This window comes from Aptenodytes forsteri, unplaced genomic scaffold, assembly GCF_000699145.1.
Source record: "Aptenodytes forsteri isolate BGI_AS27 unplaced genomic scaffold, ASM69914v1 Scaffold201, whole genome shotgun sequence".
NCBI classification, from domain to species: domain Eukaryota; kingdom Metazoa; phylum Chordata; class Aves; order Sphenisciformes; family Spheniscidae; genus Aptenodytes; species Aptenodytes forsteri.
This window is the reverse complement of record NW_008796209.1, coordinates 1,669,128-1,679,259: the sequence shown is the minus strand read 5'-3', so window position 1 is coordinate 1,679,259 and position 10,132 is coordinate 1,669,128. Positions and strand designations below refer to the sequence as shown.

Below are 10,132 nucleotides of genomic sequence, written 5' to 3'. Positions count from 1 at the left end.
GAAGAAATGTTTTACGCTGAGGGTGGTGAAGCACTGGCACAGGTTGCCCAGAGAGGTGGTGGATGCCCCATCCCTGGAAACATTCCAGGTCAGGTTGGACGGGGCTCTGAGCAACCTGATCTAGTTGAAGATGTCCCTGCCCACGGCAGGGGGGTTGGACTAGATGACCTTTAGAGGTCCCTTCCAACCCAAAGTATTCTATGATTCTATGTTTCTATGTTTCCTGGCTAAATACGACTGGTTTGTCTGAGCTCCATGTTGTATGTTGTTCCTGCTTGATCCTGTCTGCTCTTTCACAGCTGTCTCTGCAGTTAACAGAGGGGCATGGCTGTGAGAGCTTGTGGCTTGATCATCTACAGGAGGCTGCAGTCAGCACCATCTTCGAAGGTCACTGACAGAATTGAATACCTCCTCCTTCAGACATCCTATGGGACCCATCACTGGACCCCACCCAAAGGTGATGTTTGTTCTGATAACACACTTCAAGGTTGTTTGTGTCAGGAGCGAGTGAGATTGGACTGAACTTTGGCTGAATGCTACAAAGGTCGGCTTTGAGGGGCAGTTAATCAGTTGACAGTAGCCGCTGATCATGCTGTTTGTGCAGCTGAGTGGGGAGTTTTGTGGCTGAAATTCTTTGCAAGTTGTGACTGTATAAACTATTCGGCATGACTGATTGGGGTTGGGGCGGGGGTAACCCGATCGTGCTCCTCAGATATCTGATGTTTCTGGCAGACACTGAGCAGACAACTGAAATTAGGTAGCTAGAGAAATTTTTACCTTCTCCCTCAGGTCTGACCCGCTGCCAGATACCACTGTTGCCAATGCACGGTTGTTTGACATGTGTAATCAGAAGGGTCACAGTTTGCAGCGCAACATTAGAAGGCAAACTGAAATCAGTGATGATTTACTTTAAAATGCCTTTCTTAGAAGATGCAGGAGTTTTTTTAAGTTCAGGAGATCATTGATGAAAAGCACATACCTAATGCAGCAGAGATGAGAGGGACAGCTGGGAGAAGTAACCTTATCAGCCATCTTCACCTAAGCCATCCTCACTCATCAGTGAGGCCCCAAAGGAGAAGACAAGTCCAGTGCCCCAAGACATACAGCAACACCTTGTCTGTAAAGACACATGGGAGAGCCAGTGTTTGGTAGTACATAGTCGCAGCCCTGGTACCGGGAAAAGCGTGGCACAGAAATACTTCAGGTTCCTTGTAGATCACCCTCTGAGATTTCTTCCTGCTAGTTTTTACTTCTTGTTTTGTAAAATGCAGTGCTCTTGAAGCACAGTGCAGAACAGTTTGTAAACAGGAATTTGCAAATTGGAAAAAAAGCTTGTAACAGTATCAACTACGCTCTCCTATTAAGGGAAAGAACAAAATTTTCCAAACCTCCCCCTTTGTCCACTTCACCAAAAGCCTGAGGGAGTAGAGAATGCAGCCTACTGGAAAGCTAAAAAACATGTCCTGGGACATGATTAGTTGTTGTGAGAGGGGAGACCCATGTGGAAAGGTTCACTGGGAACACAGTCATTCTGGACAAGCGATTGAAATGACTTGTAGGTATTTCAGTGGGGAGTGAAATTAATAGTATTGAAAGGCTGCAATAAAGTCTCCCCGGAGCCTTCTCTTCTCCAGGCCCAACAACCCCAACTCTCTCAGCCTTTTCTCATAGGAGAGGTGTTCCATCCCCCTGATCATTTTCATGGCCCTCCTCTGGACCCGCTCCAACAGGTCCGTGTCTCTCCTGTGCTGAGGGCTCCAGAGCTGGACGCAGTACTCCAGGTGGGGTCTCACCAGATAGGAGTAGAAGGGCAGAATCACCTCACTCGATGTATTGTTTAAGGTTTTATAGATCAAAAGCCACAATCTGATGGCAGCCTTTAATAGTAGCTTGGTACAGATTGGGGGGCAATAAATGAAGGGGAGCTGTTACATTATATATTCTCTGCGACATGAGTGGTCTTCAAAGGCAGCCTCAGGTTGTGTGATGCAGTAACATAAATTGTTTATGATGCAGACATAGATTTAATGTGGCAGGAGCCAGAATGAAAAGTTGTAATTGTCTCTCAAAGAGCATGCAAAAGGCAATTTACACCTACAGCTGTACATTGGTATTTTAAAAGTTCCCTAAGCAGCTGCCACCCTGATGGGATTAAACTGGACTTGCTTGGATCCCACCACATGCGCTTCATCAGCCTCACCTCTGCTCCTAGAACTGTGACTTTGCAGTAGCTGAGGCTGATGGGAAGGGGATGCAGGGTTCATTTTCCTCCTCAGCATGTTGGAACTGCCTTAGTGCAAATGGCTGGGAGGATCTGGAAGCTGTGGTGTGAGGTGCTGCCAGCAGTCCTTTTTCCACCCGGTAGATAGACTGTACTGCACAAAGTTGGAAACTTACTGAGCTTAAACTTGAGGTTATCAGCAGCAGGGTGAGGTGATTGCCTTTTGCTGTGCTGGAGGGCAGGGGGTTGCACTGGTGTCCTTTGAGTTGAAAGTGAATGTCAGCTCTCCAGCTTTATTGCTACCTCAACTCATTGCGCATTTGGTGACTACGGATTATGACTGTCATAAAAAATAATGGTTACTTACTGTTCATGGATGTTCTGTGGGCATTTGCTGTGGGTACTGTAAAAGTAATCCAGCTGTGCAAGGCCGAGCGGATTCTGTTTCTCAACTATTAGTAATAAGTCCCAGCTATGGAAATACATACTTTGTCAAAAAGGAGACAGCTTGACTTGCAGTGCTGAGATTCAGGGGGAAAATATTTTTATTTAAAGCCTCAGTGTATTTGATCTCAAGTATCCAAGACGTCAAGTGCAACATCAGATGCTGTTTTCTGCACAGTTGCTGCTTGAAATAGAACCATATTTTACATTTGAGATGATGTCACGTTGTAAGAGGCGTTTAAGCTTCTGATACGCAAAGTGAGTGAGACCAGTTGGGAAAGCAAAATGAGCTTTCCCACATACCCCAGTTCTAGTACTAAAGGGTGGCTTTGGGTACCTGGGCCCGGAGGATAGATTCATCTCTGTGATGAAATTACAGCTATTTGCAGCCAGCTACGTAGAAAATAGAGTGACACCAGGGGCAAAATAAAGCTTAACATTTTTTTCCTCTTGAAGCCTCCCAACTCTTGCTATGTTGCTTTTTTGAGATCTTGCTTGGCTTGTTCTATTTATGTTCTGGTCTGGAGCTTTCATGAGAAAACCAAATCTGACATTTCTCAACAAAAGTACAAACAGCTGAGGATGTGTTATATTTATCCGTTGTTTGTAATGGCACCTCTCATTCTGAGCAACATAAAATAAACGATGTGTGCTAGAAGAACTACGCAGCTGGTGGAAGTGCTGGCTTTTAGGCTTGCTGTGTTTCAGAGGGGAATATGGGAGAGAAATAAAAATATCCCTAACTGAAAACCCACCTTTTAAATGGCATTTGTTGGTGCCTGGTCCCATTGTTTCTGGGCTGTTGGCATAAGTAAGCATTTTGCAGAATTGAGCCTTAAGTTTCTGTGGGAGGGAAGGGTTGAGAGGACTAAGACTCCTGCAAATGAGCAGTCTCCCCTCTAACTGGGTAAAGGAAAAACATTCATGAAGCACTCAGTCCTCAGTATGGTCTAAGGTGGAACATCACGGGTGCAGAGTGCTCCAGAAGAGGGGAGGAGGACTGGGAAGAAAAGATGTCTAGTGCTGACAGGCCACTGGGAGTTTCAGAAGATGTGGGATAAACAACGATCCTCAAAGCCACGAGACAAAGACGAATCAAGACATAAGAGTTGGAAAAGCAATCTCTGTTCTCCAATTTATTTGATTCTGTATCGGCTACAGTGTACTCTCATCTCTGTCTCCCAATGTTTCCTGGTTGTCAACTGAATAAACAAAATCTGAGTTTCCTTCTCAGAGGCTTACTTTTCACCTTGACAGGACACGTGGACCCAGGCGAGGATGACCTGCAGACAGCCTTCCGGGAAACGCAGGAAGAGGCTGGTCTTCAGGCCAGTCAGCTCACCCTCATAGAGGGGTACAAGAAAGAACTGCACTATCCTGTCCGTGGCAAACCTAAGACCGTCATTTACTGGCTGGCAGAAATGAAGGACTGTAACACAGAAATCAAGCTCTCGGAGGAGCACCAAGCTTTCCAATGGCTGAAGCTGGAGGATGCTTGCAAATTTGCAGAATATGAGGACATGCAAGCGACGCTGAAAGAAGCGCATCAGTTTCTCTGCTCCAAAGAATAAATGCTTTTGTGAAGGATAAGGGGAATTTTTGAAGAAACATGGCCTGCTTTTTTTTTTTTTTTTTTAACCAGGGGAAGAACTACATGGCTGTAGAAATGTAGATTTCTTTTTTTAAATCTATACAAATTCAGTGAAGATACTTGGAGCTTTTAGAGAGCTTGTGCTTTTGTCTCCCCTAGCTAATGCAAAAAAGCATGGTCTGATTGAATCATGAGCCACAGATGTCTGAATTGAAACCCAGAGCTAACAAAGAATTCCTCTGTCCCTGTCTCCTTTTTTTTTTTTCCTCCTTGAAGTGCTACACAGCCGCAGGTCTTTTTGAAAAATCAAACACTTGATGTTTCTTGACTTGCTGACGTAGAACTACAGAGTTGAGAAAATGCGCATACGGAGATTTTTTTAATAACAAAATATTTACTGCAGAAGTTGCACCTAGCATTTCAAATGGGGAAGCAGTAGTTCGTTCCCAACTCCTCCACTAATACGCTGTGATAACTCGTCAAATCATTTCAGGTCTTGTTTGTTTGTATCATGAATTTATGTGCATCACTAATGTACTGTTATGAAAACATTTTCCATCTAAAGAGTCTTAGTAAACGGTTGATGTACAGTATTTAAATGGTAAACTTGAAGTTCTTCTTTTGCTTCTTTTTTTTTCGTTTTTGCTCTTTAACAAACACCTTGGCCATACATTATTCAGGGGGTTGGGAAAGGGAAATCTGTCTGCCTAATATAGCATTTTCTGCACAGAATATTTAAGCTAACGTGCAATCTTGTGTCCGTTTGATAGCATCTGTGTTTCTGTGGCTGCAGCCTGCACCAATGTGTGGGCAGCAGGGCCACGTGCGCTGCTAGTGCTGTGCTGTAGCTACTCATGCTGGATGATTGCAGTAGCCTGGGGTGGTACAGATGAGCTCGCCTGCATCAGCTTTCCTGTGGACCTCTCTTTTGTCATTAACTTCATTGGGAGCTGAGGTTGTTAGCACTCTGTATGATTATGTACGCTCAGTTAGTAATGGTTCATAATCTTTTGGATGTTTTGGTACATAAATACCAAAAAAGCAAGACAGCATTATTAACATTTTTAGGTGAGGAATGAAGTTTTTCTGAATCCCAGGGAACTTTGGGGGAGAACAAGTTGTCCCTTCTTCCCTACATCTCCTCTAGCCTTTGCTGCTTAGGCACTTGGACCTCGCAAAGCAAATAAGCGTATGAGAAAGTGGGCTTTACTTCCACTTTGTCTTCCTCTTTGCTGCAAGAGTGAAACGAGGGTCATCAGTATCACGTCAGCCCTGGAGAAGGCTTGTGATACCAGCAGCGTAACTGGGCTGACAAATATGGGCGGCAGTTTAGTATTGTGTTACCTGCCAGTTATGCAGCACTCGTCCTTTGGAGCAGCCTATATTAATAATATTAGTACCACTGTGACAGCGATGTCTTGCCCATCACTCTCTTAATCTTCCTGTAGGCTGATTTATAAAAGCCCTCTTATAGTGCATCCTTTTTTGTGTGTGTATACACACACACACACAGATGCACAATAAGGGGGGTTTTAATATATATACACACACACATAAACAATTTCAGTGCTCCTCCACTTTACAGTCAGGTTTTATTTTGATTATGAACACTGTTTAAAAGCATTGCATTCAGGTGATGGCAGAGAGTGAACAGCACATAGGTTGTGCGATTGCTCTGAGTGTTTCTCAGCAAGCTTTAGAAGCAGAGGATGGAAGGTGTCTCCCACTGTCACCTGGTCCAGCCCCAAGGCAGAATCACCTATTTTGAAGTCTTTCCTGATGGATGTTTGGCTAACGTGCTTTTTAAGACCTCTCGTGATGAAGACTCACACCTTCAGCTCCTCTGTCCATACCTTGGCAAATTTGGTGTCTAGCATCTAACGTAGGTAAACGAGTGAGAAAAAACTAAAAGATAACAACCAGTAAAAGAGAGGAGGGAGAAAATGTTAAAAACCTGTGCTGCTTCACAGTCTTAATTTTTCATTATTGTATGAGCTACCATTTAATCAGTGCTGTGTAAACAATGGTGTTACTGCCTTCATGTCTATGAGCAAGATTAGCATATTAAGTGTGAATTACAGAGAGTCATTAACAAGTCATCTGTTCTGCCCATTCAGCAGTAATGAACATAAGCACCTGTTGCTTTGGAAAGCACAACAAAGCTGAACCCCAGGTGAGTATTTCCATTTTAATGGCACTGCATACATAGTGTTCCCAAAGTGCGTCAAGGTTTTGGAGGGTAACAAGTGCTATGCACTGCAAGGTGATGTGCTCCTTGGACAAAATTTCAAAGGCGGGCATCTTAATTATAGGAAAAGGTACAAGGGATGTAACTGTGATAACTGGTGAGGCTCTGCATGTGCGTTTTGAGCGATTTATGTACAGAATGTATTCCCACAAATTTCATGTGTAAAATGATGCTTACGCATTTGGAAACTTGACCCAAAAGTTTTTGGATTTGTTTTAAAGTGGAAACATTGGAAAGTCAGAATGTAATTTTGTTTGTGCTCACTGGTGAAAAATGAGTTCTTCCTCTGCCCGTGTCTGGTAGTAAAATACATTCCCCAGGAGTGTGTGGGAAACCCTCCAGTAAACAATTATGGAATAATCTGCCTGGGGAAGACATTTATTTCCAACCTCTATGATTTTTATGCCCTGAACCAATAAGGTTTGTATTTTCTTTCTTGAAACCAGCTAGGTTTTTGGTCATAATAATATCTCATGGCAGTTAACTCTTAACCAGGCTGTGGATCTATGTTTAAAAAGAAAAATTAAAAAAAAAACCACCAAAACCCAGAGACTTTCAATTCCCTAGAGACCTTACTTCTGCCTTAGGTTAAATAAAAACAAACTCTAGAGAAGTCCAAGCTCCACTGAAATGGCACAAAAAGTTAATTTAGGTAAAGTAAAAAGCAGTGTTTAAGTCTGAGTAAGAGACAGGTTAGGATATGGTTTCCCTTGCACTGCTGAACAAATATACTGATGCAGCTCATACTTGTAATTTCTTGGTGTTAGTATTTCTTTCTCCAGATAATTCCTGATTTATAGCCATGTGATTTTGGTTTACATCATCACAAGATCAGAGAGAAGGAAAGCATAAATTCATGAATATTAGGAAGGCACTAAGATATTGCAAGTTTCACTGAGAAAAGATCAGGATTGAGTGTGATGGGTCACAGATAATTATGCTCATACAAGAAGTGTAAAGGCTGAAAACAGTGCCTTTGTGGAAAAAAACTGTATTACTGCTCTAGATGGGAGCAGTATATCTATCTGTTCATTGACTATTCCATAGGACTATAGGAAATCAGAGACTGAAGCTGGTATAAAAGGGCTGGATAAGTTATATAATAACCAATGTTACTTGTCATCCTACATAAAGAAAGAGAATGTGTGTTATAATAAGGTCTAATACATCCTAAATAGGGAAATATTTTGAGAGACACATACTCTCAGCAGGACTCTTGCAGTGGTGCAGAGGATGATGGAGTGCCACCCTTTAAGTTAGAAAAATTACTTGCTGTTACATAATTGATAACTTAGTGGGGGGAGTATTTTGGCAGATATCTGGAGGAGACTGTAATCTTTTGAGTCCTTAAGGCAGTGCTTATTAGTTATGTTTTCACATTGACAAAGTAACTGACAGCCTTCTGTGTCTGTTGGCAGCTAGTTTTATCTTTAAAAGAATTTAAGGATCATCAGGACTTCTGTTTTTCACCTTACAACTTGTCTCCAAGGATTTACTTTCTCATATGCTCAGTAACTCTATAAGTTCAGGGCAATGGACAGTTGCAGCTGGTGAGAGTCTCGGCTTCATTTAGCTAATCTGGGTTTTGTTACGGGTTATATCAGCTCTGGAAGAGCTAAGCAGCATGTGCCTATACAAACCAAACAATCTGCTCTGCTTGCTTCAACCTCGTGCTGTGGAATGAGATTGTTCTCAAGTGTTAAAAAAAACCCAAACAGTGCGTACAACTCCCTGTCAAAATAGCAAGGCTAGGGAGAAGATTGGCTATGGTGGCACTCTTCCTGGTGGGAAGAGTGACACAGGATGGAACAACAGCTCCATCATTTCAGAGCTAGTCCATTTGATAATTGGCATTATCAAAAAGAGGAGTGACAGTCCCATCTTTCCACTCAATGAGGATCTCTCCATGCCTCAAGGAAGGGGAGCGAGATGGCTGGGGACCTCTTCGTAAGGGAGATGGCTCCCGTAAGTCAGCTCTGCTGCTGTTGGCTGGGGAGCTCTTCAGAGCAGAGAGGATTTTCTTCTTCCTAGGAGAAGAGAGAGGAGGGTATGTAACTGCATCTGTGTGTCTCTTGGTTGCTTCTCCGTGTGAACTGGATCAGTGACCGTAGTGCCCAAATTCCCTAAACCTTCAGGGATGGTGTGAGGTGTGTAGGGGAGAAGGAGCCAACATTAGTGGCTGCATTTGGATGGGACAGTGAGTGGTAGGGAGAAACAGGGTGGCAGAGAGGAGAAATCATCAAGGGTGACACTTCAGGTGTGGGATTGGGAAGGGTGCCAAGATCAAGACTTTTGTTTTGAAATGCTGGACAGGAAAGTGGCAAATAGAATGAACCTTAATCTTACTTACTTGTTGTAATGAACATTGAGTGTCAGTATTATTAATCCCAGTATGAATGCCAAGGGGCTGAGGACCAGCATGGCCGTCTTCCAGTTGGTGCCTGAAAGGATATCATACAAAATAATCATGCATTTGCTGTACCTATCCCTGCTGTACCTACCTTAGGCAATAGCCACATTGCCACAAAAGACAGACTAGCAGGTAACAGGAAAAGTGCTTTGTCCATAAGATCAACACCTTACAGCTGCTTTACACTGCACAGCATTCCTCTATTGAAAATGGCCACAAAAAGGTTTTCTTTCTTGCTAGGAAGACAATAACTATTCATGCTTCTCTGCTCTGCAGCTCTCTGATACGAAATAAGAAGGGCTGGGGGAAGGCACCAGTGCTAGTGGGTATCTATTTCTCCTGGTGAGCTGGGACAAAGCATTTGCATGTTTTTACTCACTTTTGTACTCCAGGCCTGGGAAGAATTGTTTAATCTTTAAAAGGAGTTTTTCTGACAGGTGATTTGGTGCCCTCCTTCCTTACTGAGCATCCTCAGCGGAAGCCAGGGGAATGTAACTCTGAATTGATAGGAAGGTCAGTGGCACTGATGAAACTTCATCTACCTGGTCTCTTCCTCCTCTGGCTGATCCCTGGACCTACCTGCAAGCCTGGCCCCAGCATTTTTCCCTCGATTTCCATGGTGCTTTTTAGAGTGATTGTGGGATGCATCTGGGGAAAGAAGCAGAGAGACTCAGATTAGCAGCTTCCACTGTTGGACTGGAGGAAGCTCCAACTTCCTCCTGGGGCTGCACCGTAACTGCATAGCCCCTTTGTACAGAGCCATCAGGGAAAAGGGAACTTTCTTGTTCCTCAGCATTCCCCAACCACAGATGATTTTGCTCCTAGAACATCTGGTGGCTGGGCTTCCAGGTTAAGACTGTGGCCGTATCACTGAGCCGCTTGCCAAGGCAAACATCTCAACGTGTCGTGTGAGAGCAAAGCCTTGAACCACTCAGTGGTACACATGGAAGTTCTTCAGAAGTACTCAGGTACTTACCACCCCTGAAAATACTTGAGTAATCATAGAATCATAGAATAGTTTGGGTTGGAAGGGACCTCTGAAGGTCATCTAGTCCAACCCCCCTGACGTGGGCAGGGACATCTTCCACTAGATCAGGTTGCTCAGAGCCCCGTCCAACCTGACCTGGAATGTTTCCAGGGATGGGGCATCCACCACCTCTCTGGGCAACCTGTGCCAGTGTTTCACCACCCTCAGCGTAAAAAATTTCTTCCTTATAT

At 43.7% G+C, this 10,132-nt stretch overlaps 2 protein-coding genes across 3 annotated transcripts in view; one reads left to right on the top strand and one right to left on the bottom strand.

Annotated features, from left to right (window-relative positions):
* NUDT2 (nudix hydrolase 2) overlaps positions 1-4,847 on the top strand; it is a 6,395-nt gene extending 1,548 nt beyond the window's left edge. The window contains exons 2-3 of the mRNA XM_009288243.2: positions 300-457; positions 3,923-4,847. Coding sequence (XP_009286518.1) covers positions 325-457; positions 3,923-4,236 — 447 coding nt within the window. The 5' untranslated portion in view covers positions 300-324 and the 3' untranslated portion in view covers positions 4,237-4,847. The remainder of the gene's footprint in view (positions 1-299; positions 458-3,922) is intronic.
* Positions 4,801-10,132, bottom strand: part of LOC103906352 — a 20,133-nt gene continuing 14,801 nt past the window's right edge. For both annotated transcript variants that reach the window (XM_009288245.2, XM_009288244.2), the window contains exons 4-6: positions 9,494-9,562; positions 8,855-8,945; positions 4,801-8,531 (exon numbers count right to left, since the gene is read on the bottom strand). In XM_009288245.2, the coding sequence (XP_009286520.1) occupies positions 8,336-8,531; positions 8,855-8,945; positions 9,494-9,562 (356 nt within the window). In that variant the 3' untranslated portion in view covers positions 4,801-8,335. The remainder of the gene's footprint in view (positions 8,532-8,854; positions 8,946-9,493; positions 9,563-10,132) is intronic.